Source organism: Vitis vinifera, chromosome 1 (assembly GCF_030704535.1).
Source record: "Vitis vinifera cultivar Pinot Noir 40024 chromosome 1, ASM3070453v1".
NCBI lineage: Eukaryota > Viridiplantae > Streptophyta > Magnoliopsida > Vitales > Vitaceae > Vitis > Vitis vinifera.
This window is the reverse complement of record NC_081805.1, coordinates 10,206,263-10,233,889: the sequence shown is the minus strand read 5'-3', so window position 1 is coordinate 10,233,889 and position 27,627 is coordinate 10,206,263. Positions and strand designations below refer to the sequence as shown.

The window sequence follows — 27,627 nt, the reverse complement described above, 5'->3', positions numbered from 1 at the left end:
ACTTTGGGGTGTTTCCAAATATTGTTAGCAAGCAACATATATTTAGAGAATGAATCTTGGAAAGTGTATAAGAGTTGATCTTAGCCAAGTATTCAAATTTTGCACTAACTCACTTTAAGAAACAATAATAGGGATCTTAGTCAAACAAGGTATATGGATAATAATATTTAGGCATGACGACAAATCCTTCCAAAAAAACCAAAATCTATTTTATGGGTTAAACTTAAGAAGTTCCCCTTTTGATTAATCACAAAGTGTAACTTACATTAAATTTCCATCATACAAAAATTTTCAATTATCAAGAATCATGTATTTCAAAAAATGATTAACAAATATCTAAGGAAAATCAATATCAAATCTTGTAAATTTAATGCATTTCTCCAGGTCATAAACTCAAGATATTGCAAATCGTACTAATAAGACAAGTAAACAAACAATAATCATATGCCCAAATATGAAATTCAAGAAGGCAAAAGGAAACAAACAAAAAATAGATGATAAAAACAATCTTTTTAAGGCCTATAACTCTAGATGATTAATTGAGTAGGCATATGTCGAGGTATTTCCTAAGGAATTCAAACCTAAGAGAATCCAGGGATTTTGTAAAGATATTTTCCAGTTAATATTCAGTGGGGATAAACTCTAGAGAAACAACCTTTTTTTCAATAAGATCCTTAATAAAGTGATGATGAATTTCAATGTGTTTAGTATGGGAATGAAGAACAAGATTATTTGATATATTGATAGCACTAGAGTTGTCACAATGTATATTCATGGTCTCTTGCTCAATCTCATAGTCACACAACATTTGTTTCATCCATAAGAGTTGTGTACAACAACTTCCATTAGTAATGTATTCAACTTTAGCAATAGATAAAGATATTGAATTTTGTTTCTTACTAAGCCAAGCCACAAGACAATCACCAATTAAAAAACAAGCATCTGATGTGTTTTTTCTATCCTCAATATTTTCGACCCAAATAGCATCGAAATAACTAGCAATCACAAGAGAACAATCATAAGGATACCATAACCCATAGTTTAAAATCCCACAAATATAACGTATAATCCTTTTAACTGAAGTTAAGTGTGACTCTTTAGGGTTTGCTTGGTACCTGACACAAGCTCCAACACTAAAAGATATATCAAACTAATTAGTAGTGAGATATAACAAGCTTCCTATCATACTTTGATAAAGCCTTTGCTTAACATTTTTTCCAGATATATCCTTGTTAAGCTTTATGATAATGCTCATAGGTCCCTAAAGAGTTTGGTGGATTTTAGATCAATTTTCTTTACTAACTCCTAGCATATTTGGACCATGAAAGAAAGATTCCATCTTTAAGTTGCCTTATTTGAAGTCCTAGAAAGAAAGTTAACCAACCATACTCATTTCAAATTCAATCTTCATTTCCTCGACAAAACTAAGGACAAGTTCACTAGAGGTGGCTCCACAAACAATATCATCAACATAAATTTAGGCCACTAGTAACCCATCCTTGGACTTATGAATAAACAAGGTTCTATCAACTCCCCTTCTCTCAAACTTTTTCTCCAAAAGGTAAGTATTAAGCCTATCATACCAATCTCTAGGAGTTTGTTTTATTCCATAAACGATTTTTTTTTTAACCTATAGACATGATTGGGGAATTTTAGATCCTTGAAACCCTTAGGTTGCTCAACATAAACTTCTTCATTTATAATCTCATTCAAGAAAGCACTCTTGACATCCATTTGATAAAACTTCATCCTCAAGGAGCATGCTATGACCAAAAGTATCCTAATTGATTCTAACCTAAAAGTGTAAATGTCTCTTCATAATCAATCATCTCTATCTATGAGTATCCTTGGGCTACTAGTCTTGGTTTATTTCTTACAATGACCTCATTATCATCTTGTTTGTTTTTTAAAATCCATTTTGTACCTATGTCATGTTTATTTTTTGGTCTAGAGACTATTTAACACACATCATTCCTAATGAATTGATTTAACTTTTCTTGGAGTGTGGTAGTCCAAGACTCATCTCTTAAAAGCTTCCTTGTAGTCTAAGACTCGTCTCTTAAAGCTTTTTTCACATTCTTTGACTCCAATTGGGAGGCATAGCATACAATACCCATCTCTTTTTTTTTATTGTCTCCTAGTAACCACACATTCATTCATGTCACTTATAACATTTGAGATAAGGTGGTTCTTGGTTACACTGGATTTATGCTTATTCCTTATTTTTTCAAATGTGTCTTCTTAAGTTATCCTTGCTAGGGTCAACATTACTTTTAGGGATATCATTAGGGTTATCTTTTACACTTTCCACATTTTCAAGGTTCTCCTCAACTAATTCATGGGTTCAAATTTGATTTTCAATTACATCCTGATCATACCCAATGTCATTTATAACCACATTAGAGGATTTCTGGATAATCTATGCATTTTGATTGTAAGTCCTATAAGCTTTACTTTTAGTAGAATAGCCTAGGAAGATACCTATGTCACACTTTGAATCAAATTTCCCTAGGTTCTCCCAATCCCTGAGTATGTAGCACTCACTGCCAAATATCTTAAAGTACTTAAGGTTAGGTTTTCTCCTAGTCCATAGTTCATAAGATGTCTTTTTTGTTTCAGAACTAAGAAAAACCCTATTGGCAGTGTAACATGTAGTATTTATTGCTTCGGTCCAAAACTGTAAGAGGGTATTATGCATATGTAACATCACTCTAATCATTTCTTATAACACTATTTTTCCTTTCAACCACTTTATTTTGTTGAGGAATTCTAGGGGTTGAAGATTCATGTTTGATATCAAAACACAAAAAAAGTCAACATCCACATTTTCAAACTCTCTCCTCCTATCACTTTTATCTTTACAAATTTCATGGCCTATCCCCACTTGTATTCTAGTGAACAAAGACTTTAAGTGTTCTATGGTTTCTGATTTCTCTATAAGAAAACTCACAAAGGAGTACCTTGGAAAGTCATCAAAAACTACTAAGACATATCTCTTCCCACCTCTACTCTCAGTGCGCATGGGACACATAAGATCCATATGAAAAAAATCTAAAGGTCTGGTGGTCTTAATTTCCTTAACCTTTTTGTGTGAATTTTTTGTTTTTTTACCTCTCATACACTCACCACAAATGGGTTTAGGTTCACTACTTAGTCTAGAGATTCCTCTAACTTTCTTATTATTCACTAAATGCATAAGATCCTTATAATTGATGTGACTTGATCCTCTATGTCAAAGTTCAGTAAAGTCTTGTTTTGTACTACTGCACACAAGAGGTGTTTCAGAATTTGGATTTATTGCATAACATTTGTCAATTGTCCTATATCTTATGATTATGATTATTCCTTCTTTGTTGATTACTTCACACAAGTCTTAGCAAAAATTAACCCTATGTTCATTGTCACAAATTTGACTAATACTTAGGAGGTTTGCCTTGAGTCCATTTACATAGAGAACTCCATCCAACTTGGGACAACCAAGGATAGATATACTTCTTTTACCTTTCACACAAGCTAAGCTTTCATCCCTAAAGGTGACTGATTGTACCACCATTATAGCCTTCAAAAAATGGGAAAAAAGACTTGTCTCCTTTCATGTGTCTAGAGCAGCCATTATCAAAGTACCATTCATTAAAGGATCTAACTTTTAGTGCAGTGAAAACAACTTGACACTTTGCACTATCCTTTCTCATCTAGGTGGTGACTTAAAGAAGCTTTGTTGAGATTTAAACTTTTAATTAGGTTTATTTCTCTTTCTTATTATTCAAGATGTTATTTTTAAGAGAAATAAAGTTATTCATTAGCTTACTTATTTAAGACTCAAACCTCTCTAAGAACTTAGTGTGGCATTTATTCTGAGTATGTCAAATTTTCTTGCAATGGGTGCATACTAATGGATTTCTAAGAGATATAGTTTGGTTAGGAGTTTCATTTTTACCTTTGATAAGCATAGTCTCTCTACTAGTGGGAGTTTCATCTTTATTAACATACCCCAAACCTATTTTATCATCATGAATTTTGCATTTATCAAGTATTTCATTAAGCTCTTTAGTTCCAGGGTGAAAAATCTCATTCATGGATGAAAAGGACTTATTACTTTTTATTTCTTGAGTAAGAACATTATTTTTCCCAAAAAGAGAATGATGTTCAAATTTAAAAAATCTAATTTTTTTTCAAGAAGAATAGTCATCTCTTCATTAAGCACATTAATCTTGGTTTTGTAAGCTTCAAGAATATCATGCTCTCTTAAATAATTCTTAATTTGTTTTTCATACTCAACAACATTATTCAGAAAAATAGTTTTTTGATCATCAATGAATTCTTCATCATCATTACTATCACTTACTCTCACGCACAGATGCAACAAAAGATAAAAAGTCATTATAATCATACATTTCATCTCAATAAGTTATGGAATCACTTTCCTTAGAGTTTGCGCCACTTCGTGTAGCTTGCATAGAATTTTTAATATCTTTGGGATTTCGGACTAGACAACAAATGCAAAATGTCCTAGACCACCATAGTTAAAACATTCTTTTTTCTTACATTTGGAGAAGCCTTTATCATTTTCTTTAGAGGATTTATTATTAAGTCTTTTTCCTTTTCAAATTCTTGATTTTTGAAAATTCTTTTATTGAATTTCATGACTTTTTTAATTCTTTAAACAATATGAGCCAACCCATCCTTTGTTATGTTATATGACATTTTAGTTTTTTTTCGTCATTCTCAAAAGCCTTGAAAGCACAATCTTTAGACCTTTGAGAATTAGGAAGAGTCATCTCATATGTTTGAATGGATCCAACAAGTTCATCAATCCTCATTGAATCAATGTTCTTGCTTTCTTCTATGACGATAACTTTTGGTTTAAATCTCTTTTAGGGAGATCTAAAAAATTTTCTTACTACCTGTGAATCCGAAATAGGTTCTCCAAAGTTAAATGATGAATTAATAATATCACTCAATTTAGAATAAAATGAAGAAAAGTAATAATTTTCATGCATCATAATATTCTCAAACTTAGTAGTAAGCATTTTCAATTTAAAAACTTTAACAATTGATGTACCTTCATGAGTGATTTGAAGTATATTTCCTACTTCCTTAGCATGAGTATAGTTTGTTATCTTGCAAAACTCATCTTGGCAAACTTCATTAAAGATACTAAATAAAGCCCTAACATTAGCTTCACTCCTTTCATTATCCACTCCATCCTATTCTTGTTTAGGCTTAAGTTCTCTAGTTGATTTTCCATGGACATCAAGAATCAATGGTGGTCTTCATCCATATTCTACTTAATTCCATACTCATTTGCCTTGCATTTTAAGAAAAAATTTCATTTGGGCTTTCTAGTAGGAATAGTTACTCACATTGATGTAAGATGGACTATTAAGAGGAGGCCTAGTCTTTGATTGTTCCATACTAGACTTATAGGATCAATAAAAATTTGATTTTTATTCTACTTTAATACCAATTGAAAAACTAAAATCTAGTAGGATAACACCCAAAGAGGGGTGAATAGGTGTAATTAAAAAAATTAGGGTTTATTACACTTTACCCTCTCCCCCCTCTCTTTTCCTTCATCTAACCTATATCGTGTTTTGCACATTACCCCTTCGAATTTAAAATCAAGCAATGTACCCTCCATGATATATAATGACATGCAATGTATATTTTTTAACTCACGGTGTTACTTTTTTGGATAGGAAGGCATGTGTTGTCCACGTGATTGAGGGCAAAAATGTTAATTTCTTTATATACCCCCAACCTCCAATTCTTTCGTTCTTCCTTCCCCTTCAAAGCCTTAGAATCCCAATTCCACAAAGCTATTACTAAAACCCCATATAATTTCTCTTTCTCAGTTGTTCCTCTTTGCCTAAGATATAGTTTCCTAAATTTTCCCTAAAAATTTCCTCCAATTCTCTAAATCATCAAACCGCAACTCTAACCCAAAAACGAAGCATAACATAAAAACCTTAACCCTTAATTTGGTTGAGTGTTATTTTCCCCAAAATTTTCCTTCAATTTCTTAAAACATCAAACCGAAATCCTAACCCTAAAATGAAAGCATAACATACAATTTTAAACCCTAACATGAAAACCTTAACCCTCAATTTTGGCCAAGTCTTTTTTTCCTCAAAATTTCCTCAAATTTTTTGAAACATCAAAATGAAACTCTAACCCTCTTTCCTGACATGTTTCTACTCATTAAAGAAATTGCAAGAGAAAGAAATACCATTGAATTCCATGTCTTCTCTTCGATGTCTACCCTGCATTAGTTTCCTTCAGCTTCTAAGGTTTCGACTTTGAGATCCAACACTAGCAATAGGGAGGAATGGTCAACGGGGGAGAAGAGGGTTGGAATTTGATGTTTTAATATAACAATGACTTTTTTGCCTTCACTTAAAAAATGACACTTTGTCTTCGGTCGCGCGGAAAGCACATATGCCTTTCATCCAAAAAAATAACATTGTGAGTCAAAAAATATACATTGTAAGTAATTATATAGCATGAAAGGTACATTGCTCGATTCTAAACTCGAGAGACAATGTGCAAAAACACAGTTAGGTTAGGGGATAAAGCATAATAAACCTAAAAAATTATAATAAATATTTATAAGTTATACCCAATTTTTTTTACCCTGCGAGATAGTAGGAATAACCATTAAATCCAATCAACCAATAAAATCAAGAGACATGCAAAACAAATAAAAATATATATGCAATGGGCATACAGATTTTTACATGGAAAACCCTTACACTAACCGTGAAGATAAAAAATCATAAGGTTTAAAACCATTGATCTAAATCCACTGTATGAGATTAAGTTACACAAATTTACTTGGTCGTTTTACTCTAAAGACTTAATCTCTAATACTTACAACTTGATCCACGTCTGCAACGCAATAACCTCTAATTGCTTTAGTGAATACACTTCAACCTTAAATTCACGAACAATCATTTGAATGAGAGATCAAAGATGGTATGGTTTGTTTGGCTTTCTACTCAATGAATCCCTCTCAGTATGTTGAGATATTTAACCTTAGAAAGGTTATAATGAGGTATTTATAGGCAAATATGTTGTAGAAGTTCAATATCATAAGGTTTCCAAATATAATTTGTATGAAATTCTCAAAATTATTTTCTTAAAACTCGGCAAAGTAGGCATGAGTGCTTGAGCGCACTTAACCATTGTTTGAGCGCCTTGGGCGCTTAAGTAATCTCAGCACTTGAGCGTTGCTACTCGCTTAAGCATCCTCTGCATTTTAATTCCAGAAAAATATTATTTCTTTTTATACCTTATAGGAGTCTAACTTACCATAAGTCAAACTTTCTTAGACATACTTGTGGCTTTCCAATTTGATAAATAACAACCCTTGATATTCCGTAAAGAGTAAATCACTTATCTAAAATGATTCTTATATCCAAAAATAAACTAGAACAAAATTATCAACATACAAACAAGACTTAATGTCCTAACAATTGGAAATAAGCATAAAGTGTATAGACTAAAGAAAGTTCTTTATGGATTAAAACAAGCTCCACACACAGGCTTGATATAGTTGCATTAAAGCTTATTTTTTGAAAGAAGGTTTTCATAAATGTCCATATGAGCACACTTTTTGTTAAAGTTGGGGATGGAGGAAAAATGTTCATTGTTTGTTTATTTGTAGATGATCTTATATTTACTAGAAATGATAGTGTCATGTTTGAAGTGTTCAAGAAGTCTATGATGATTGAATTTGAAATGTCTAATCTTGGTATGATGCATTACTTCCTCGACATAGAAATAATGTAGTTCGCTAATGGAATCTTTATTTCTCAAAAGAAGAATGTGCAAGAAATTTTGGACGTGTTTCAAATGAAGGATTGCAATCCTATAAGCACTCCAACTAAGTTTAACTTGAAGCTAAATAAAGATCATGAAGGAAAGAAGATGGATAACACACTTTACAAGCTGATTGTGGGCAGTTTGGTGTATTTAAATGTTACAAGACCAGACATAATGTATTCTTTGAGTGTAATCAGTAGATATATGGAGAGTCCAATAGAAATGCATTTGTTAGCAGCCAAGAGAATCTTTCGTTACTTGCAAGGAACTAAAGATTTTGAGTTGTTCTACAAGAAAGGTAAAAGATTATATTTGTTCAAGTTTACCGACAATGACTATGTAAGAGATCAAGATGATAGAAAGAGCACTTCAGGTTATATTTTTATGGTGAGCATATGAGTTGTTTCATGGTCATCCAAGAAGCATAGTTATTAATTTTTTTACTAATAAACTAAGAAAATGACAAAATATTCAAACAAAATCTGTCGCAGGGTAATTCAATTTGAAGTCCTTTGAGTTCACTGGGATCGAACCCACAGGATCAACGCCCTTCTATCATCTCGTGAGCATTTCTATGGGATGATCATGGTGACTGCGATGGGGACTTGTTATCTCGTTAGATGGTAGGAAAATAGAAAGTGATTTAAATGAAAAGGTTGATGAGCCATTAAAAAAGAGTAGTAAATGAGTAGCTGCCACGACCACCCAAAGCCCAGTCCCACATAATGGTCCTCAATTCCACCTTATTAAATCTCACACGAGAAAATTCAAAGATATGACTAGAGTTTTAAAAAATTAAAACATGATTTATATATTCTTATATATAAGCCACATGAATATCAAAGGTATGTTGGTGAAGGTGGTGCGGAGGAGGAACCGTGAACTAGGGGAAGCGAGGGTTAGATAGGGAAAAAAGACAACTTCTTATAAGGGAGGCAATACGACGTCGTTGGTCATGTTGCTATCACTTGTCGAACCATTTAGCTCAACTGCTCAACCAATTAAGCAGCAGGGGTCCACGAGGGCCCAAGTAGGCTGAACCAATCGATTCAGCCATCTGTCACATGCTGGCGTGTAACTCTCTCTCTGGCGCCAACACACATGACACACACTCTCTCCACCAATTTCCCAAGTGGGCCTGGCCTCCTCTCATCACTCTCTGTCTCAGACTCTTGGGTTTTTGGGGGGCTTCAATTTTCAAGTCCGGTGAGATACAAAAAGGGAAAAAGAAATGCTTTGATTTGTTTAATTATGGGAACTGCCCATGGGCTTTTAGCTCAATCTCCATAATTGAGCCAGCTAATGTTTGGTCTTCCATTGAATATTTTGTAATGGCGTGCTAGCTTTTGAACTTATCACAAACTTCTTTTTTCACCATTTTTTTTTTGTGTCCAAAACAATGAGCAGTGTTAAAAGATGAAGCATCTTCGGAGTTACCTGCAATTTATTTTTATTTTTTTTATGTTTTTCCCAGACAATTTGGCTGTGTGAATTGTGTTGATGATTGAGGTTATGATTTAGGAGATTCTAGAAGTACCAGAAACAGACAAGGTTTTCATAACTGTAAAAAGTTGTACAGATAGAAGTGGAGGGGAAAGAAAAGCAATAATAGAACATATCACATGCACATGACCTCCATTCTTCTTCACTGGTTGCATTTTTTATTTTTGTTTTTTTTCCCAAGTTTTCTTTTTGTCATCATTGTGATCTTCTCACTATTGCTTCAGTGGATTGCTGAAATGCCCATGCCGGTTACAGGCCTTGTCCTCCACAGTCGGTGTTTTGTGGTGGTAGCTCTGTGATATTTCACTCCAAATTATGGGGGAATCAATAGTGGGGGCTCTAAAAGACGAAAACAAGGTACACCCATATGTCTTCTAACCAGTAAAAACGATCCATTTGTTTAATTTGCCTCAAATTATTGGCGTTTGGATTCCTGAATGATTTCCCGTTCATAATTGAAGATTTGCCATACTGTTTGTGCTGTTGTGAGTTGTCTTTCTGGTCCTTACTTGCAAAATTGCATGGGTTTTGGATTATGTGTTGTACAAACAGATGGGGGAGTCGGCTGCTTCTGATGATGTTCTTGAAGCGTCAGTGTCGTTTGGTAGGTTTGAGAATGATTCATCTCTATCCTGGGAGAAATGGTCTTCATTCTCCCCGAACAAGTACTTGGAAGAAGTTGAGAAGTGTTCGACGCCTGGATCTGTAGCTCAGAAAAAGGCCTACTTTGAAGCCCATTACAAGAAGATTGCTGCTCGGAAGGCTGAGTTACTGGATCTGGAGAAGCAAATGGGAACGGACCCCTTGGGATCAGATGATCCTAATTGTGGAGATCAGATCAGAAATACTGATGGGAATAATACTGAGTTTGATGTATCTAATGGTCAGAGTTCTGCAGAAGGAGTTGACCAAGACACCAACTTGATCAGTGTGGTGACTACCACCCATGTGGATGAGCCCAGTGAGTCAAATGAGGGTGCTCCAATCACCATAGAATGCCAAAGCTCATCAGTTGAGGAGGCTGAAGAAGAGTTGGATAGCAAACAAGGTACCCCCAAATTGAAGGATGGGGAAGAAACTGTTTCGATAAAGGAAGAGGCTTCTCCAATGGGGTCTCAGAATGTAATGGAACTTCCCCCAAGCTTGGACAATGGGACAGGGAACACTCCAAGGATTAAGAAGGAAAGACCAAAATTGGATCCACCAAAGGAAACTAAAAAGGTGAAGTGCTTTAAGTTTTTGCATAAAGTGGTTTTATAGGAAAACTAGGACTTAGAGACCACATCTCATATCTCTTGAAACTTTTGGCTGCCTGGATCATTTATGTGCTCATTATTTTTTAATTTTTGGTAATTTAGATTACTTTGGCAAATAAGGAGAGGAAAACAGCATCAGTAATGAAGAAAGCAGTATCGCCTATAGCCAAGTCGCCACAAATTTCCAAACCTAGAGATTCAAAGCCAACACCAACTTCCAAAATGATATCTTCATCACAGCCATCAATAAAGAAGGCAAATGGATCATCTTTACCAAAGAACAAGAATCCTTCTGCAGGAGAAATCAAGAAACCATCTCCAAGGAGCAAGATTCCCTCTGCAGGGGAATGGAAGAAAGTAGCTCCTACTTCCCTGCACAAGTCCCTTAGTCTGGGTCCCCCACATTCTGATTCAGCATCCTTAACAACGACCAGAAAATCACTCATTATGGAGAAAATGGGGGATAAGGACATTGTTAGACGAGCCTTTAAGACATTTCAGAATAGTTTCAACCAATTGAAACCTTCTAGTGAAGTTAGATCTTCTGTACCAAAGCAGGTTTATCTTTTCATTATGTTTGGACTACTTAATTATCTACTTTCATTTCCTCATCAAGTGCTCATGAGTAAACTATCAAATTTTTTGGTTCTTCAATTTCTGGATTTTCAGTTTTCAACCATCTTGGCAGGTGTCTGCAAAGAGCACAGAACCAAGGGTTTCCACTTCTATAACTACACAAAGAGATAAGGAAAGGTACTGTTTTGGAATTGCTTTGTGTCCACTTTTATATACTTGTAGTTGTGTTTTATGCATTTGTTGCCTGCATATTGACATTATGTCATCTACATGTGCCACCTTGATTAGTCCTATTTATGAATTGGTTGATGAAATTGAACTGTGAACTTTACGTTAATTTGCTTGCAGCTTAAACAGTCATTTTTTAAATTTCTCTTGATCGGTATGCTGTTATATGCAACTTAAATTATTCAGGAGGTACTATCTGTTTAGAACGTAAAATGCTTAAATATTATTTTAGAACCAACCATAAAATGCTTAGATACTTGTCAACCTTCTCTGATCTTGTTCTCAGATGATGACTACCTCTAATTATCCAGGAATGCTTTCATTTACAACTCTATTTCTTTTTTTGTCTTGTTGGCATCACTTATTTTACGAACATTTTTTGCTTGATTGTCCAAACAAACTGTTCTGTAAAACATCCCTTAATCTGTAGCCATCTTTAATAATTTCCCTTAGTTTTATGGGCATGCATCATTCAGAATTGTATTTTCTCCATTCGAATTCTAAGAGCAAAATGTTCTAGAAGAATGCTTTTCACATGATGAAGATATGAAAATCAGAGTTCCTTTTAAATTTTTGTTCAGGATTGTGTTGAAAGCTCAATTCTGTGTTGGTTGTTTTAGGACAGGCCGCTCAAAGCTGGTGTTGTGGATCAAAAAAACACTAAGACTGCCCCAACTTTTGGCTTGAGAAGTAATGAAAGAGCAGAGAAACGGAAAGAGGTAAACTTCTGCCCCATACACAACTTCCTTGACACTTAGAAAATAGTTGGTTGTCTTCCATTGGCCTCATTGCTTAACATTTTGCTTCACAATTTATTTCAGTTTTTCAAAAAATTGGAGGAAAAATCTAATGCTAAACAGACAGAGAAAACACGCCTTCAATCAAAATCAAAGGTATAATATTGCTTTCTTGGGAGGCTGTATTATTTGCTTTTTGATGTTGATCATCTATGGGCTGAAGATAATCATAGATGGAGCAAGATAATTCACAGGAAAGAAAACTTTGTAGGAATTTTTATTGTATGGTTATCTATGGATGATTTCTCTTGGATCATGAATATGACTAGATTTATTCAATCTACATATTTGCCATGGCTCAACACCCCATGCCTGATGCAGGAGCAAAAGGAGGTAGAGATCAAAAAGCTAAGACAGAGCCTTAATTTCAAGGCAACACCTATGCCAGGATTTTATCAGGGACAGAGGACATCAAAAAGCAATTTGAATAAGGTACGTGCTTCCTCCATACTTCCTGATTAAAATGGTTGGTTGGATAATTGATCCTCATATGATGAAAGTTCCATAATGAACAAGTTTACCACATATATGGAGGTGATGATGTGAAGATAGACCTTTTCCTTTATCTTGATAATATATTAATGTCATTAGCAACAATGTTTTCAGTGACGGTAGTTGAAGATGGTGAGCTAAACATGTCTATATTGTCTTTTTGTCTCAATTCTATGAATGACTCAAAAAATTTCTGTACTTTTAGGTGAAAGGTGAAACGAAAAATGTAATTCTTAAGTTGAAGCCAACTTCTATTAGTGTTCCACAAGTCATTATTAGTGGAGGTAGATGAAATGGAGTAGCCCCGATTATCTTGCTTGTCTAGTAACAGTGAACTTATTATTTGTCAAGTGGGCATGATATTGAGTGGATCAGAAAGAACATGATTGCCTCGTAGTGTTACTATTTTCAACATTTAATTTATTTGTTCTTGGAAAGTAAGATCCATTTGTCGGTTAAAAAATATTGCATGTCTCAACACTCCTGGATCATGTTTGTTTGGTGAATGAAAAGAAAACTTTTAAGCTTGAATCAACAGTCTTCATTTAAAAACAAAAATAAAAAAGAAAAAGGAAAAAAATAATAAAATAATATTTAAAAAAAAATCTGAACCTTAGCACAACTATGTAGATTAGTGGGGTTGATCTGTTCTTTTTTCTTCAACAACAAAAGGCATTAAACTCGAATGTGGTTTCCTTTTTCTTTTTCCCTTTTCTCACCAACCAAAAGGAAGGCTAGTGAGCCTAAAAGATGATGCCCCTGTTTTTCCAATCTCTTTTGGAATAAAGTTAAAATGGGCCATTTTGGGTGATGAAGAGAAGTATTTCATATGCCCAAGCGCTAAATTTTCCTCTTCACCATTTGTCTTACCTTCAAAATGTGTAATTATGGACCACTGGGAAACAATCTTTTTCTGAAGTTCTTTCTGATCATACTGTATCCCCACAAAATAAGCTCCCAGGCCAAGCAAGTTGGAGGGACCTCCTCAATGTAGAGTACATTGAGAACAAAATTAGAATTACTGAAGAGCATCATATATGCTTGCATTGAATTCATAGTGACTAGCAATAGGGACCAAAATATGTATTATGCATTCATATGAGCATTTCTGTGTGTATAACGAGTATGAGTGGCTTATTTTTATTATGATATGTGTCCGATTACACAGGAGGTTGCCAAGCATGGTTCATCATTGGCCTGAGTTTGACTGGTGCAAGAATCATGAACCATCCAGATGCCATCATCGGCATTCAACATAAACAGCAATGGTGGAAAGGGGATAAATATATATACTTTGGAGGCAAATGTGCAAATGGAAAAGATAATTTCTTGTGGGCGAGGACCGATCCCATGGTATTGTTGCTCAAGTGATGGATGAGTTAGAGAGGCAGTCTCTCTAAATTGGGTACAACAGATGAGGTTTATGGTCAGTCTTGTTGGTTTGGTCAGTGGGAGATTCAAGAGGCCAGGCCTATTTACATCAGATAATAGATATTACTCTCATCATCTTTGCTGCTGGTTATCTTTTCCTCTCACTTCTACTTTTGGAGAGACATGTATTTAAATTTTTTTTTTTTTTTTAAAAGTAAGGAAAATGTTGTGTAGAAAAGTGTTTGTGTTGTTGACAAATTCTCAGAACTGTTCAAGGGCATGGGATTCTTGTTGGTGGCACCTTCCTTCTTATATCGTACTCTGCAGTTGTATCATGTATAAGAGGTTATGATTTATGCTTCCAGTCAATTCTTGTAATACTAGATTAGATCATATATATGTACATTTCTGAAAATCATAAACTCATAGTCATGCAGTCTTAATTGGAAATCAATGAAGTGTAGGAGAGTATTATAGTGTACCTTATTGTAACTATGAAAATAAGGTTTCGGGTTATCTTTTGAAATGTATAAAATTTGGTTTGATTATTTTATTGACAAATTTTTTATTTTAGGTCGTGAATAGAACTATAAAAAACGATAATCACTCTATTTTCATAGCATAAATGTCCCAATGTCTTAACTTTTATTTCCAAAAAAAAAAAAAAGAAATTCAAGAGAAATAACTTTCTCGTAAAAACATATTCTTTCATACTTTTTCGAGGGATTGAGCCAGTAGAAAGAATATTTTTTTATGATTATATAGTGATAGTTTTTAGGTAATTTTAACTCCTAATTCCCAAAAATTGTTCTTCCATTTCTCATTTTTGTTGGGTCAATCCTCCATTTGTACATTCAAACCTAACTCCAACAAGTAAAAATACAAAATAAAAAATAAAAAAAGAGAGAGGTGAGAGAAGGTGAGAATTCAAGAAGAATTTCATTAACCATTTAGAAAAGTGTGGGGAGAGAGGAAAACGGTGACGTTTTAGGGAAAAAAAGTCGCTGACATTTTAGGGGACATGGTCTGAATTATTCACTCCACAGTCGTTTCTCACTGGGTTGTTGGTTGCGTTCCATCTAACCAATCCTTGGAGTGAAGAAGCAGTCAATACAAGGTACGCGTTTTACTTTTACCACTACTTTATTGTTCTTATCCTAAGGGTTTTTTTCTCAGCAACCAAACAGAAAGAGCATTAGTCGTCGTGTTCTATTCTTACTCCGACAATTTAAACGCTGCATTTAATGAAATACCACTTCCTCTTTCCTTTCTGGGCCTTTACCTAATACTTGGAGGACTGCTGAAGTCATCATTTTTCCGCATTTTCAGTCTACCATTTCTCATAAATTTTACCCAATTTGGTTGTGGTGACTCCTAATGAAACCAGTAAATTGCCCAATTAAGAAGCATGCTCCTTCATGGGTGTGGCAAAGTAAATGTGTACTTCAATGATATGCGATTGTCATGTCTTTAGATGTGTAAGAGAGGTTTTAAATTGAATTGATTTAGTTGTTTCTTGCTCATGGTAGTTTTCTTCTTTGTTTAAATGTGCGTCTGTATTTGTATAAAAACTGCAACCGGTTTTAGGATGTAGGACTATGCGGTTTGTGCAATTGAATAGATAATGGCTGAAGTGATGGGCATAGTAACTTTCAGTTTTTGCTTATATGTATATATAGGTTGTATATAGGCGTTGCCTGAATGTTCTTGTGTATAAGTTTTGTGATTCAAGTGACCAAATTTCAATTGATTTAGTTGCATATAGCTTAAATTTTGATTCTTGCATTATGTGAGAAATTATGCGTACTTTGTTTCCTCTGTGGGGTGCCTTTCCCCAATTGATCTGCTAATCACTTGGGATGGACTTGGAAAGTTTTTAAATTTTTATTATTTTAAATTAATTTTCTAGGAACGCCAATATGAATGCTTTGCCTGAGTAATATATGTTATCAGACCAAATCTTATGGTCTTCTACATGGAATATTAACTTTAGGTACTTTTCATTCTTCATCTATGAATACCAAAGACATATTCAAATCTCTTGCGTTAAACTGGGATATTCCACTGAGATATCTAGATATATTTTTCCTGAATGTGGCAAAAGCATTGGATGACGTTTGAATTTGGCCCATCAAAGATTCTATGTTAACCACCGAAATAGGGTTCATGTTTATAATTCTGCTATGTTAATATTTTTAAGTTATTATTTTCATACTAATTATTTATGTTCAAAAATATGTAAAGACCACTGAACAATGAACACTAATCATAAAAAATGGTCATATGATATTTCTTAGCAGCGTAAGATTCCATGAACTAGAAACAACTCAAAATGTTTGTTGTAAGTATGATATGATTTTCCTTAGGTTTCCTCCAAGAGCTTGAGGCTACTGATTTGGAACCAGTTTCTAAGCTTTCTGGAGCATCCCAACACTTTTGTGAACTTGAAACTATAGCATTTCGTCCCTTTGATCATGCCAATCGCATTTCTTGATTCCTGTGGCTGTTAAATGTTTTGAGTCTCCTAATATCCTCTTCCTTTCCAACAACTTAATGAAAAAGGAAAAACTCGAATGAACAAAACTAAGAACTTTAATGCAATCACCTTTTTACAAAAAATTTGAAAAAGAAAAAATCAACATGTTCAAATAATCACTTACTCTTATATTTCCATATCCTGTACTTTGGATCACTTCATCAATGTACATTAATTTATTCCCTCTTGTGATGTGATCTATTCAGAACTCATCTTCTGAATCACTAGAAGAAGAGTTCCTGGACTTGTCTGACATGAAATTTGGCGGCAAGTTTGGAAATTTCACTGGAATTCTTGATGGTGGTGACTTTGTTGATGACCCCAAACTTGCTGTGGTTGTTTTCCTCCGTTGTAGATTTCTAGCAATATCAACACAGACCTGATCGACCATACCCAGGAAATTTTTTACTATAACAAATAATTGAACCGGGCTTGCCTCTTTGTTCTTTGAAGATCGTGGTTGATAATATTCTGTTGTTCTCCTTACCAGTTCCATTACCCTTGTTTGCTCTTCTCTCACTTCCCTTAATTCTTCATCAGATGCTTTGAGAAAACTTTTCATCTTCCTCAAAAATCCTCCATCACTGTTGGCAAATTGTGCCACAAACTGCTTGATTTCAGTGGAATGGGCTGTGAGAGTTGAACATACGCCAGCAAAGGCATTGTAGTCTATTACAGCTGCTTTCTTTACATTAGAGAATTCAGCACTTAGGCCTCCTACCACTGGTAAACCAATCATTATGTATTCCTTTTCTCTATCCTCTCTTGATGTCGAGTTCTCAGAATACAGACTACTGTTGCTGCTGCTCTGACTGCTACTGCGACTCAAGCTGCGATTTCGGTTCAAAACACAACGTTTTCCCTCAGAACGGACTACTTCTTCCACCACAAAGTGAAGTAACGTAGTTTTTCCATCAGTGCTTTTAACATCAGAAAGCTTTTGAAGAGCAGCAAGGTTAAAAGCTTGGGCATTCCCTCTGGAAGTTCCAGCATTCATGCGATTGCCTGCCTTGAGTATGGCTTCCAAAAGTTTTAAGAAAAGTCCACGAGTTCGAAGCTCCTTGCAACCCAATTCAAGTGTTTGTAAACATTCCCTGAGATGGAGAATCTCTGAGTCATAATTCAATCTGAAAAACATGGCACTGAGACGATCAAATGCTGATGGAACAGCTTTTAGGATATGGTAGAGGAAGGATTCAGCATCAGCCAGTCTTGTGGGGTCTCCCTTGAATGCAAGGATTTGGGATTCTTCTTCTTTAGTTGGGGCAATTTTTGTAAGCTTTTCAAGAGTATCTGCATTCAGGTCTTGGCCCTCAATGAGTGCGTTGAGGATCTCTTTTCGCGAGATTGCTAAAGATCGGAGCACAATTGCTGTGTTTTGGGACTTTCGACTATCAAGGATGAAAATCTGAGCCGATTGACTTGAGCTGGCACCATTTGGGTTGTTATGGTTTCTTTGAGGAGATCTCCGATTAGTAGCAACAAATCCAAACAGTGCTTCCATGAGGTCACCATCGAAGCTGAGAAATCAAATGAAAATTTCAGAAATCCAGTAAAATACCAAATAGAGGTGGTTATATAATTTAAGAGACCAAATTGGAAAAATATTCTTACCTGAAAGAACCGCCATCAATTTTGTGCCATACCATTGAATGATTAGCGTTAGTGTTCACTTTATCCCAATGCAATGGCTTCAGCGCCACCTGACCATTTCCAGTCCCTGCCTTGCTATATCCAGATGAAGACTCTCCTAGTTTACTGCCATTAGGCACCCCTTTGGGCACCGATGATGCTTCTTTTGTTGATGAAGTAAAACCACCTGCCTTAGGTGGTGGTGGTGGTGGTGGTGTGGGATTTATCTTAGCTGGGATTGGTGGTGGGGGAGGTGGTGGAGGCCTTGGCTGCCGTGGAATTGCCAATATAGGTGGTGGTGGTGGTGGTGGTGGTGGGGGTGGGGGTGGGGGTGGGGGTGGGGGAGATGTGGATGGTTGAATTGATGATTCTGGTTTTCCCACAGCCTCAAGAGAAATCTCAAAAGATTGTGACAAAGGAGGGGGGGCTGAAAACCGATTCAGATTTTCCACTTCTTCTTGAACTTCATCATAGGAAGTTGAAGACTTCCCTCGTAGCAAAGGAATTTCTTGTATAGGCTCAGGCTTTGCCCTCTGATCTCCATTCCGACTCATCCTTTTTTCTTCATCTTTCAGATTATGTAGAGCCTCTTTACGGAAACTATTCTTCCTGCTTCCCCCTTCAAGCTGCTTCCAATAAAGCACGTCCAAACCATTCTCATCAACAATCAGCCCCTTGAGATTTCCATTGAATCTTGAGAACTCAGTATGATGCACCACATGTTCACCACCTCCTCGTGGATCATTACCATCTTTCTGTCTTCTCCTCCTTGCAACCGTGTACCTTTGGAACAGAAGGAAGAACAACCCGGCAACAACTATTGTGCTGGCTGCTGTTGCAGCGACTGCCTTAGCAACAGCATTGCTTGATGATGACTTTGATGATGGCGGTGGTGGCGGTGGCGGTGACAGCAACAGTGGTGGTGGTGGTGGTTCTATGGGAGTTGGTGGGGAAATTTGAGGATTGTCTGGAGTTGGATTTGGAGGAGGCTGGAATGGATAGAAAGTTTCAATATTCCGAGGGGAATTGGGTTGACAGGCAGATAAATGAACAAGAGAAAGGAGGGGAACAAAAAACAGGGAGATGAGATGCCATGGCTGAATTGCAGCAGCCATGGAGAAAAGTTCAGATACAATTGCAGAGAGGATTAAAACGGACTCTGTTGCTCTTTTCTTTATTTTGGGCAATTCTAGTTGATGTTTTGTCTTGTGCTTTTTGGGGTTTGGTTGTTGACAGTTTCAAACAGGAGTAGTTATTTGGGCGGCCCATTCTCATTTTGGTATTTCCCGGGCTTTTGTATGCAAAAAATGACAAATCCTCATGTATGCTGCAATTTAGTAATAGCATGTGACTATACTATATAATTTTGATTAATAAATTGTGAAATCATAGGGAGGTGGCGGATATGCAGGTTTACTTTGTCCAAATCCGTCATCCAGTAGGTGAGGTGTTGAACTGGTTGTTTTGAAACTTTCTCGACAGTGGGATGCTGCCGTACTGTAAATCACGGAATATCAAAGTAGAAGAATTAGTTAACAACTATTACGATTTCTTGCAAGTCACATTGAAACTTTCTTGATAATGGGATGCTGCTGTAAATCATGTAATGTTAAAGTAGAAGAACAAAATTAACAACTACTACTATTTCTTGTCATAATGAGCGAAGGTCAGAAGGAAGACTTCCTCAAACTCCAGTGACCTAATCATTTGTCGTAGTGGAGTTTGACTATGTAATCAGCTCGAAAAGTCTACTCGTTAGATGGTAGCAAACGAGGGAAGGGAAGACATTGTCAGCCATCTGATGTAAAGCTGAAAATGGGTCTCATAATCAGTTTCAACGTCATAGGATTGGGATGGCCCAAAGAGAGTATTTGTTAGGAATCTTATCTAATGCATTAAGCTTGTGAAATGTAGTGGTTGAATTGGAAGGAAGCAATTGCAAATTTGGTAGTGATGCTCTACCTATAATGCTGGCGCTTTAAAGTTTGGATGGTTGGTCAATTTACTGACTCTTAAATCTCAACCTGGTGTTTGCGAAGAGTGCTTTGTTGAGGTCAATAAAGGAAGAAGAGTGCTTTGCTGAGGTCAATAAGGGAGGAACCGAGGAAGAGAGCTCTGTTGAGGTCAATAAAGGAGGAAGAGAACCCGCATAGCTTTTACTGTGAAAATGACTTGCATTGGTCACAGAAATTGTAAATTTTATTAGTAGAGTTTCCATTGGTGGTGGATTTTGAAAAGGGAAACGACAAGAGCTTTTGGGTACCTTTCTTTAGGAACGTTCTCAAAATTGATTTTGTGATTTGATATATATGCCCTTTGGAAAAGACTAAGGCATTTATTGAACTCTTAATTGAAAAATATCAAGGAATACAAACAATGGAATCAAGTACAAAGAAGAAGGTGAAAATGCAAAACAATGAGACCTACAAGTCCTTTTACTCGAATTTTAATTTGACGTGTTTCTAGAAACTGAATTCTCTTTCTCTCAGAAAAGCTGACCAAACCTATAAATATGTTGTGGGCCAAAGCGTCTTAAATTGGAAAACCATTATCAACACGCTGCAAAGGATACCTTAATCAATGATTTTTCTCAAAATTGAAATCAAGTCTTATAAAAATTTAATAAATTTGTTATTTATTTTTATTAATATTAATTTTGTTTTTTTTAATGGTGATGAAAGTATTAAATTTATTTTTTTATCTTTCAAAAATAGATAATTAATCCTTTAAAAATGTTGAAATTATCCCTATCTCCGATAAAGCATTTTTTTAATATAAATCTTAAATATAGAATCCAATTGTATAAAATCGATGAATATTAATCATGAAATATAAAAGATTGCTTGTGTGATGTCCCAAAAGCTCTTGTTGTGGTGGGTTGAAGTGGGGTTTTTTTGCTTTGATTTGGTGGGGTTGGGTGGAGAAGATGGAGTTTGATTTCTACATGAGTCTCAATTGAGTTTGGAGGATTTTTTTATTTTTTTATTTTTTTATGAATATGAGGGCGACCACGGTAAAACAAATTCAAACTTGATCCCCATTAATGCTCCATGTTCATTTATCCTATTCTAAAACCTTCTCATATATATATATATATATATATATATATATATATATATATATATATATATATATATATATAATTATACAACTTTTTGCGTGTGTCATGTTCCCATTGATTTAATGTAAAATTGAAAAATATTCTCCGGGATTTGGGATAAGGTTGTGTTCACATTAACGTGATCGTTTTCTACTTCTTTTTGCATAGATGGTTCATCTAGTTGTCTAGCATGGGTGGTTCATGTAACTGGATGTCAGTTGTCATTTTCATAGTGGTTGGTCAATTGCCCACTTCAATCCCAATATTGATTTTGGAATTGGGACGGTCTAAAACTCTTGGTTTTGTTCGCTGTATATGGGAATGGTAGTGTTGTAAATAATTAAACAAATATGGATAAAGAAACAGTTACAACAAAGTAGGACCGAGACTCTTATTATGTCGTACAGAAAAAAATTAAAAATGGACTATGATTATACTTTATAGGGTAGAAAAAGGAAACTATAAGGTATAAGAATCTTGTACTTATTTAGATAAAAATAATATATTTTCTAAAAATAGAAAACCTTATTCATATCCCTTTTTCTATTTTTATTTTTATTAATATTTATCAAATGCAAATAATAATAATGGTAAAATTAATATTTATTAAATACATAAGATTGAGATATAATTTTTTTTAATCTAAACTGTTATTTTTATTTTAAAAGAAAAAATAAATATAATATAATAAAATTTATACACACAAAATTCGATTTATGAAATTAAATAATAAGTAAATATCAACAAATTTATATTTAAAAGAGAAAAAAATGTGGGAACACTCTTTTAAGATGTTATTTTTCTATAAATAATTTTTTTTATTTATATAAAATTATAAATTAAGATAGATTGATTTTAAATTTCAAACAATAATTTGAATTTAAAATTTAAGTTTTTTTTTTTAATTTAAAACTTATTTATTTTCTAATTATAGCATGTGTCATAAAATTGTGTGTTTATCCTTTTTTGGTGTTTATATTTATAAATGCTCTTTATTTCATACCTAATTTTGATGTTTTTTAAAAAAAATTGCAATTAAAATAGAATTTCTTTTTATTTTAATTTGATAAGAGTTAGAAATTTCATTTGAATATAATTATTATTTTAGTTTTTAATAAAAGTTTAGAAATATTGTATTTAAAAAAATTATATTTAAACAAGATTAATATATTTTTTTATTTCTTGAAATTTAAGGAAAAAAGTTGTCAAACAAATAATAATAAAATAATTAATTAATTTTAATTTGTTTTCAAGATTTGTTTATTACAAAATAAATATATGAATAGAGATGTCATAACACTATAATATTTTTTAAACACAAATGCTTAATAATACATAAAAGTTTAAAAGTTTTGTTTTATTTTTTACTAAATTAAAATTTTTATATTTTTTATTAAATAATTTAAAATATATATATAACATTAGATTTATTACCCATTTGTTCACGTGCCTTGGACGTGGAACAAACCTCATTAACCAAAGCATGGACTCTTTTTATTTGATAGGGAAAATAGAGGCCGGCAGGGCATGTAAGGCAAGACTTAATATTAAATTGGAGGCCCAATTTTTTTTAATTTTAGTTTCGATGGGCTCCATTTTGGGCCTTGAGCAAGACATTTAGAGCCACAATACCTGAACAGCCCCAGCCCAAAAAGGCTAAAACGAACATGTGTAAAAGGGGAACACACGAAACCAAACAAATGGAAGTTGGTAGTGGTGCACAAACAAGGAATGCTAGAAGGTGCCTGTAATCAAATCTAAATCTAATTGGTGCTTTATGACAACATAACAGAATAGATAGGTGAAAATATGAGAATAAGTGAGAGGAGGAACAAACCCCACACCTAGAAAGAAGCATTCCAATTGAAAGTGCCCTGTCTTTCTATCTATTTATTATCGTGTCCCTACGCTATGGGCTCCCGTCTAAGGGTCTTTTTTGATATGTGTAGGCTGTCATTTGGGTCCCAAAGAGACAATGGGGGCATACACTGCAGTTTTATCCCCTAGCCCCCAAGCCACCCAGCCCCTCTATTAGGGAACATCTCTAACATATCCACTTTCATATCCTCCAGTATTTTTTTTAGCACACAAACTCACCCACACCACCCTCCCTTAACCAAACCATATCTATTGATTCAATTCAACGGCACCCACAAATCCCCAAAATTAAACCACTGCACCGTTATTCCATTCAACTACAACAAATGCCGTCCAATTTATGATTGAGGGATAGGATCCGTTTTAACAAGTGAATCAGTATTATAAATTGGTTACTCTCAGTCATTAAGAAAAAAAAAAAAAAAAAACCAAAAAATAACAATGCAACAAAAACCGTTAAAAGGCAGCGAGTAATTGCAAGGATTACAGGGATTGCAGGCTTTTTTTCCCGGGTGGGGAATGGGGAATGGAATGATCTAATCACATGTGGAGGTTTTGAGCCGTCTAGTGGGAGAGTCTAACGACGTGGGAGAAGATGGCGCTGACCATGATGAGGATGATGAAGATATGGACGGTGGTGATGATGATAAGGATGGAGAGACATCGCATGCCTCTCCCAGCTTTCTTTTATTGATGCCTCTGCCCTCATTGCCATCTCTGTCTTCTCTGGTCATGTAATCTTTCAGCCGCTTCACGTCCGACAATTTTACGGGCTTTACTATGAAATCCTCTGCACCTTCCTCCAAACATCTGCTACCAACAAATATATTTATTAAAATAAATCATTAAAATACAGGGTATGTCTCAGGGAAGCAGCGACAAGCGTGCGATATAGACCTGTCTATTCGCGTTAGGATGTTTTCTGATGACATGATTACCACCGGAGTTTCCCGGAAAGTGGACGATTCCTGTACACAGTAACAAATTTGAATGAGCTTAAAAGAAGTGAATCACATGAATCAGAAATTTCAATTCATCAGAGACTAAGTTTTTATATTATTTTATTCTATTTTTCCTTTCCTTTTCTCTTAGTTTTTCTTGAGAAAAATGCAAACCAACATGCTGTTTGAAAATACTGGAAAAGGGGACAAGACAAAAACCTTGATCTTCTTGAGCAATTCATATCCAGTCATTCCAGGCATACAGTAATCAGTGATGATTAGATCCACTTTCAAACCCTACAAACACGTAGAGTTAAAGAATCAGTAAAGCATTTCCATACAAAATGATTTTCAAATTGACTAAAGATCAAAATTGAATTTTGCTGTAATCACTCTTACATCAAGACCAGCTGAGTTCTTCTCCTCATCTAAACCAAGAAATTGCAGAGCTCTCCTTCCGCTGTCCACCGCCGTCACTGTAGCATTTCCCCAAAAGCCAATTTAGGATCACGGACCAGTATTACAACCGAAACAACGTAACAAAAATGTAAAAAAAATTTAGAAAAAAATCAATATACAGACCTTTACAAGAAGAAATTTTGAGCAGTCGTTCAATGACCTTTCGGTCAACTAGACTATCATCAACAGCGAGAACATGAGCCTCTTCTTCAGAGTGGCCAGGTGAAAGATCGAAACCACCGATCTCGTCCGGCATGTTTCGCCGAGAAAGAACACCGCTTATCTCCATATCCAAAATCAACTCAAAAAAAAAAAAGATAAAAGTGTTGAAGAAGAAGAATGAAAACAGGGTTCCGTGATTCTGTGGTTTAGCTTTTATACGGCGTAGGCCTATCTGTCTCTGTCGATTGTGTATTGCTCTCTCTAAAACGAGTCCCTGTCTCAAATCTTTCTCTCACTAAGAAATCTGAAATCTACTTTTATTTTAAGCTACGCTCAGATTCTGAAATCCACTTTGGTGCGATCTCCATATCTCTCCACCTGTCCGACCCTTCCTCTCCAAAATCTCTAGCGATACGAGATTTTGGTCAATATCGCAGGGCATGGGAATGAGAGGTAGTTGACCTTGGTCAAATGGAGGACCACGCCGTCAATTTCGCTGTTGGAAATGATCAACACGGCTCCCGAACCAGCGGCACCTCAGCCCTTCTTTGGCCCCCAACAGTAACTACACGCATTCAGAACTCGGATTCTCAGACCACTGCTTTCATCAACGAATATAAAGAGTCTTCAGTCTTCAGTCTTCACCCACCATCCTCCTTCGTATTTAACTTTTAACCCCATTTTCTTTTATTTTTTACTTCAGCCTTTTCGATTTGATTGGCACACTTAAAGTAAAGTGACTTTTTTTCTTAACCTTTCCTTTTTTTTTTTTTTAAATCTAAATTTTTTTGTATATCAAAAAACAATTCAAGACATTAAATAAAGAGATTAAAGTTAGAGGCTGTTGCATGGTCCACGGCAAGTTTTAAGTAGTAAGCCGACAGAAACAGAGGGGAGAAGTGGGCGGAGAGGATCCACATCGGATGCTGCCATGCTGCTTGTGAGGGGAAAGGACCACGACAGCTGTTGGATTATGACGCGCTTAGAAACGCTGCTATTGAGCTGCCGCGCCGAATTGAATTTAGCAGAGGGGAAGGGAACATGAGAGAGATAGAATGAGGAGATTTGGGAGTCCCAATGAGATCTGGATGTGGGACCAGCATTACCCCTTTTTATGGTTGGACTTTTGCTGGGGGATTCAAAATGTTGAGACAAGCTCAAATCAAATCTGGGAGACGGCTTGAATTGTCTTTCCAATACGGATTCGATGGGGTTCGTGGTTAGATCACCCCCACCCCCCACCGCCGATGCTTGTTTTGGAAGGGCAAAGAGGTGAGCCATCGTCACAAGCAATGTGTGGGGGCTCCATTCTCAATTTAGGCGTGCGGTTGCTGGCACTTGGCAGTGGATCAGTGGTGTTCGGTGACCACATGATGGCGTAACTCTGGTTGCAACCGGCCTTAATTTGGAAAGGTTTCACATGCTTTCGTCACTATCACGCTTCTTCATTTTTCTCCACGCCTCTTATAAAGAAGCCATAATTGGTGTAATCTCAAATTTTAAGTTTTTAACTTGATTTAAAGAAATTCAGATATATAAAAAGAAAAATAAATTTCTATTACTATTATTAGTAAAAAATTTAATACTATTATTAGAAAAGTTGATGATATTTTTACCTTTTAAAATATTTTTTATATTTTTAAAAATTAATTTTTATCTATAATATTCTATCTTATATGAAATTAAAGAAAAGGGTATAAATAATTGGTTGACTTTGTTATTAAGAAAAGCAAAGTTAAATAAAGGGTAAAGATTATGAGAAGGATATCTTTTGTTAAAATAAACACCAGATTAAGTTAGTCAAACAGAACCTCAACCCAGCGCATCAGGACCCACCATTTTAAATTGTTCCGATTACTTTTACATCATTACCAAAAAGACCAATCGAGACGGTGGGCCTCCACCGTACGTTCCATAGACTCCTCAGGTAGTCATGCCCAAGAAAGTCCAGTTGGTGGCCGACAACTCAACTGTGCCTACATCCACGCTCCATATTCGATCAAGGGGCTGAAGGTCCAGGCACAAACATAGACCTCACGCCCAGATATCAGTTTCCCAAAAAAAAAAAAAAAACCATCCTTTTCGGAGAGCTTTAAAGAGAGGAAAGCAATGAAATGACCTTGTGTGAATGATCGTTTTCCTTGGAAGATTTGGCATCTCCTTTTTGAAAATTGAGTGTGATCTGGGGCATCTTGTTTTCATTTTCGTTTTGGGTTTGTATTTTTCTTGTACTGGAAAGATTACAGGAATTTGAGATCTTTCCCCCTTTACCAAACAGCTAATCAATCATTTTCCGTCCTCTCAAAACGCTGTTCCATATCCAAAGAATATATAAGGTGAGGACATGCTATCCAAATTACAATATTGCGAGAATATTAACGTTAATAGACATTACTCCCCCCATGATTTTTTATGTTAGTTAGGCGGTCCATATCCTCTCATGGAGGCGCGTTTGATTCCTGAGAAGCGGTGGGAAAATAAGAAAAAATTTAGAATCTTGAAAATGATACTGCAACTAGGATTCCAATTGTTTGTTTCATTGCCTTCGTTGTCTCCAAATTGAAACGGAAATCACTCTTGTCTGCTTCTGGAGTCACCAAGGTATGAAAAGCTTGCGATTCAATTCTCAAATCTAAAGCGAAAGTATTTTAAGATTTGATGGAACCACCGAATCCTATTAATAGTTATAAAAACAAGGGTCTGTTTGACATTTTTTTTGTTTTTTCTTAAATATTTTTAAGTTGAATTTTTAAAAATATATTTTTAAAATTATTTAAATAAATTGTATTGACAAAATATTATGGAATGATTTTATTTAATCTCTAATTAATAGGATCAATTTTTAAAATTTTGAATTATTTTAAAATTTTAT

At 35.1% G+C, this 27,627-nt stretch overlaps 3 protein-coding genes across 7 annotated transcripts; 1 reads left to right on the top strand and 2 right to left on the bottom strand.

Moving 5' to 3' along the window:
- The first annotated feature begins 8,990 nt into the window (after positions 1 to 8,990).
- On the top strand, positions 8,991 to 14,411 carry LOC100258808 (protein WVD2-like 7). Of its 5 annotated transcripts, XM_002267677.5 has the most exons (8): positions 8,991 to 9,684; positions 9,880 to 10,548; positions 10,686 to 11,141; positions 11,272 to 11,336; positions 12,013 to 12,106; positions 12,209 to 12,280; positions 12,506 to 12,616; positions 13,845 to 14,411. In XM_002267677.5, exons 1-8 carry the CDS (start codon positions 9,643 to 9,645, stop codon positions 13,875 to 13,877), a joined length of 1,542 nt encoding a protein of 513 aa, XP_002267713.2. In that variant the 5' UTR covers positions 8,991 to 9,642; the 3' UTR covers positions 13,878 to 14,411. The 5 variants fall into 5 exon arrangements, with proteins under 5 accessions (XP_002267713.2, XP_059596288.1, XP_059596298.1 ...); XM_059740305.1 differs by lacking the exons at positions 12,506 to 12,616; positions 13,845 to 14,411 and having other exon boundaries at positions 9,013 to 9,684; positions 12,008 to 12,106; positions 12,209 to 12,274; XM_059740315.1 differs by lacking the exons at positions 12,209 to 12,280; positions 12,506 to 12,616; positions 13,845 to 14,411 and having other exon boundaries at positions 9,013 to 9,684; positions 11,253 to 11,336; positions 12,013 to 12,103.
- Positions 14,412 to 16,479: 2,068 nt separating this feature from the next.
- LOC104879926 (formin-like protein 4) lies at positions 16,480 to 19,492 on the bottom strand. Its single transcript, XM_059740297.1, has 2 exons — positions 18,198 to 19,492; positions 16,480 to 18,103 (listed from the first exon to the last, which is right to left on the bottom strand). Exons 1-2 carry the CDS (start codon positions 19,328 to 19,330, stop codon positions 16,786 to 16,788), a joined length of 2,451 nt encoding a protein of 816 aa, XP_059596280.1. The 5' UTR covers positions 19,331 to 19,492; the 3' UTR covers positions 16,480 to 16,785.
- Positions 19,493 to 23,554: 4,062 nt separating this feature from the next.
- LOC100263979 (two-component response regulator ARR6) lies at positions 23,555 to 26,037 on the bottom strand. Its single transcript, XM_010654588.3, has 5 exons — positions 24,717 to 26,037; positions 24,534 to 24,610; positions 24,354 to 24,431; positions 24,091 to 24,161; positions 23,555 to 24,003 (listed from the first exon to the last, which is right to left on the bottom strand). The coding sequence occupies exons 1-5, from the start codon at positions 24,880 to 24,882 to the stop codon at positions 23,730 to 23,732; spliced, it is 666 nt and encodes a 221-aa protein (XP_010652890.1). The 5' UTR covers positions 24,883 to 26,037; the 3' UTR covers positions 23,555 to 23,729.
- Positions 26,038 to 27,627: the final 1,590 nt, after the last annotated feature.